At 38.9% G+C, this 3937-nt stretch overlaps 2 protein-coding genes across 2 annotated transcripts in view; both read right to left on the minus strand.

The window, feature by feature from the left end:
* Window positions 1–116: 116 nt before the first annotated feature.
* Window positions 117–533, minus strand: LOC102833016 (40S ribosomal protein S6-like). Its single transcript, XM_006864738.1, has one exon. It carries the CDS (start codon window positions 531–533, stop codon window positions 117–119), a length of 417 nt encoding a protein of 138 aa, XP_006864800.1.
* Window positions 534–689: 156 nt separating this feature from the next.
* LOC102833406 (olfactory receptor 13D1-like) overlaps window positions 690–3937 on the minus strand; it is a 14345-nt gene continuing 11097 nt past the window's right edge. Inside the window, exons 3-4 of the mRNA XM_006864739.1 lie at window positions 1032–1567; window positions 690–699 (exon numbers count right to left, since the gene is read on the minus strand). Of these exons, the coding sequence (XP_006864801.1) occupies window positions 690–699; window positions 1032–1567 (546 nt within the window). The remainder of the gene's footprint in view (window positions 700–1031; window positions 1568–3937) is intronic.

Genomic DNA, 3937 nt, shown 5'->3' on the forward strand with positions numbered 1-3937 from the left:
GCTGAATCTTGGGCACTTTGGTCCTGGGTTTCTTGCCTTCTTTGTTCAGTGGCTTTCTCACAACATACTGATGGGCATCATCTTCTTTAGAGAGATTGAAATTTTTGTGGATTCTGCTAGCTCTCTTGGGCCCCAGGTGACGAGGCACAATTGTATCTGTCAGTCCTGGGATATCTTTCTCTCGCTTTTTTTACTATGACCAAGTTGACAACGTTCAAGTTGGCATCCACAGTGTAACCCCAGACAGATTTTCGCTTTCTTTCTCCAGTTCTCCTTGGTCTATAACAGGAATGCCCCTTACTCAGAAGCAGGCGGACACGGCCATGCGTCAAGATGCCCTGCTTCATGGGAAAACCCTGCTTGTTGTTCCCACAACTGATGCAGACAACATAACCCTTCCACTCGTCACCCAGTGAGTCAGCAGAAACTTCTGTGGCCATTCGTTTCTCATAAAAGGTACGAAGCTTGCGTTCATCATCCACTTCAATGAGTTTTTGGCAGCTAGTGGCCGGGAAGGAGATGTTCAGCTTCATGGTGAAGCAGCCGATGGCCTCCTTGGCGTCACAAAAAAGAGGTAGAACTATATAATTTTAAGAGATGAAAATCCAATTCAAAAAAATTTTTTTAATTAAAAAAGATAATACAATGATACATGTAACTAAAACAAACGAAAACCAGTGAATCTGACTCTAGACATATCTGAATCCAAGAGTTAAAACAATAGCATCAGACAAATCTTCTTCCTCACAGCTCTGATTTACCTCTCAGTTAGACGTTCCCCATATACTAGTAAAGACTGGCTCCAGGTTCACATTCTATCAGTTTGACAACAGTAGCAAAAATAATGCCTCTTTTATATGAGGCAACACGCTTGGTATTGAATTTGATTAGCCTGGGTTTGCTCCTATGCTACTCTGCATACATCACAATGGAAATTTCTTCTTTAGTTGGTTAGACCTTTGTTTCATTATTGCTGTTGTTAAGTGCCTTTGAGTCAGTTTTGACTCAAAGTGACTCCATGTAGGGTTTGCAAGGAACAGCTGGTAACATTATTCCCACAGAAAGGCAACACCATTGTTAGGACTGTTTGCACTAGGGAGTTTGCACAGCCTATGATCCAGGACCATGCAGCCATGTGTGCACATAATATCTTGTTCATGATGATCATGTATCTCAGTGGGTTGCATATGGCCACGTACCTGTCATAGGCCATCATAGCAAGGAGGACACATTCAGTGGAGCCCAAACTAAGTGAGAAAACCATCTGCAGTGCACAGCCAAGGAAAGAAATGGATTTTCTCTGAGATCTAAATGAGATGAGCATTGAAGGAATGGACGATGAGGTGTAACAGATGTCCAGGAATGAGAGGTTCCCAAGGAAGAAGTACATGGGGGTGTGGAGTCGGGAATCTAGGATGCTGATGACAATGAGGAAGCTGTTTCCCAGGAGGATTATCAGGTATATGATGAGACAGAATACCCACAGAGAAAGCCTGAGCTCTGAGGATTGGGAAAGTCCCATCAGAAAGAATTCATCACAGTAGTGTGACTCCTTCTGGCCATGTGACTAAATCACTTGCAGGGTTAGAAAAAGACATGAATCAGGGAAGCTTGAAATTGTGATGCATTTTAAAACATGATTATATAAGGATCTCTTTATTGATAAATATTTTGAAGTTAGAACTGTATTTTGGTAACCCAAGCCTACTGCCATTTCCAACTCATAGCTGTCCCCAACTCCAATTTCATATAATTTTATAAGTACTTATTGATGTATATCTTTTTCTTTCAACTTTGACATATGTGACTTTGGAATGTATTCCCACGTCTTTTATATCATTTTTATTTCTGGTCATGAGGCTTCAGTGCTATTGAACAGATAATGGCTACCTATTCATTGAGCACTTAATTTGTTATGAGCACATACAGCATCAGAAATCACATGCAGGGTTGCTATGAGTTGCAACTGACTCCACAGCATATCACCAGCACCACCAAGCACATGACATATTCATTCATTCAGTTTCATATAATATCATTATTACTACCATTTTACCTAGACAGAGAAAAGTCACTGTATATTACCTAAGGTCACACAGATTTACTAAAACCAGAACTTAGTATCTAGCTGTCTGGTTCCAGGCTCAGACAGCTAATTCAAATCCAGCCCTCTTACCTTAGTGACTGAATGGCCTGAGTGATTCCATTCTACCTCTCATAGGTTTCTACACTTTTTCCTTTCTCTCCCTTACATGAAATCCTGGTGTGGCGCTGTGAGATAAAGCACTGACCACAAGGTCAGTTTGCTTCACAAGATCAGCAGTTCAAATTCACCATCTGTTCCTTGGAAACCCTATACAGGGTCGCTATGAGTCAGAACTGACTTGATGGCACTTAACAACAACAGCAACAACTTAGTGGCCGAATGACTTTAGTGATTCCATTCTACGTCTTGTAGATTTCTACACTTTTTCTTCCTCTCCCTTATATGAAAGCTATCATCTATGACCAGCTAATGTGTAAGATCCTCATCCTGTCTGCAAGCTCCCTTGATACAAAAAGTCCAAAGGAAATGTGTGGTTCTAGAGTGAGATAAGATTATCAACAAATATTCTCATTCTATAACCACAATTCAGTGAATATAAACAACCACACTGAATGTCTAACAAGTAAAACAGTTCTTTATATAATGACTGTATACACTTGTTTTGGTATTTAACAGAATAAATATGAAACAATTGGAGCACTTGCATTTTTAGTGATGTAGAGCTAACTTTATAAATAGGCAGAGTTTAGCAATTAAAAATAGGAAACAAAATGGAAAAGGCAGGAACAAATAAATAAAAATTATTACCCCAAACTGTGAAGCATGGATATCCATTATATTTATGAATATGTATGCAAAGATTACAAAGCATATCCAAACTATATAATAAAGTGATATAACTTATTACATGAATAAATGGAAATCCAAATTAACACTTGAAAATCTACCCATCTCATGCATGAAACAAGTATGTATCAAAAATAATCTACATTGTCATCTACCTAGACGCCAAAAAACATTTGATAGACTACAACATCCATTCTTTTAAAACATTGTTTATAATCTAGTCAGAGGAAAACCATCAGTAAGGTGAAAAAGAATATCTTTGTCAAACTACTGGTGAACATAATCCCAAATGGTTAGACAATATAGGTTTCTATCCCAACATTAAAAGATAGCATTAATATTAAATATTTCCTTCAAAGTTCCAATTATAGAGTAGAATAAGAAAGATAAAGGACATTGTATATACTATCATGCTTCAAATTCAATCATACTTTAACAATTTCTATAATTTTTTTTCTTCTATTATTGTTATTGTTGTTGTTAGGTGCCATAGAGTCGGCACCGACTCATAGCGACCTTATGCACAGCAGAATGAAACAAGGTCCAATCCTGGGCCAACGTCACTACTGGTGCCACACTTGAGTCCATCGATGCTGCCACCTGGCCAATCCATCTTGTTGGGGGTCTTCCTCTTTTTCTCTGACCCTCCATCTTACTAAACATGATGTCCTTCTCCAGCGACTGTTCCCTCCTGACAATATGCCCAAAGTATGAGAGACAAAGTTTGGCCATCTTGGCCTCTAAGTAACACTCTGGCTGCACTTCATCCAAAACAGATCTATTGGTTCTCTTGACATTCTCCTTCAATATTCTCCTCCAACACCATAACTCAAGAGCATCAATTTTTCTATGGTCTTCCTTATTCACTGTCCAGCTTTCGCATGCATATGAGGTTATTGAAAACACCATGGCTTGGGTCAGGCGCACCTTAGTCCTCAAACTGACATCTTTGCTCTTTAACACTTTAAAAAGTTCTTGTGCAGCAGATTGCCTAATGCAATATGTCGTCTGATTTCTTGACTGCTGCTTCTGTGAGTTTTGATA

The sequence above is a fragment of the Chrysochloris asiatica genome, unplaced genomic scaffold (assembly GCF_000296735.1).
Source record: "Chrysochloris asiatica unplaced genomic scaffold, ChrAsi1.0 scaffold00069, whole genome shotgun sequence".
In the NCBI taxonomy this organism is placed as follows: Eukaryota; Metazoa; Chordata; class Mammalia; order Afrosoricida; family Chrysochloridae; genus Chrysochloris; species Chrysochloris asiatica.

What these genes read in the sequence shown, in the direction of transcription:
- LOC102833016 (XM_006864738.1), bottom strand. Translation starts at nt 533, where the DNA reads ATGAAGCTGAACATCTCCTTCCCGGCCACTAGCTGCCAAAAACTCATT.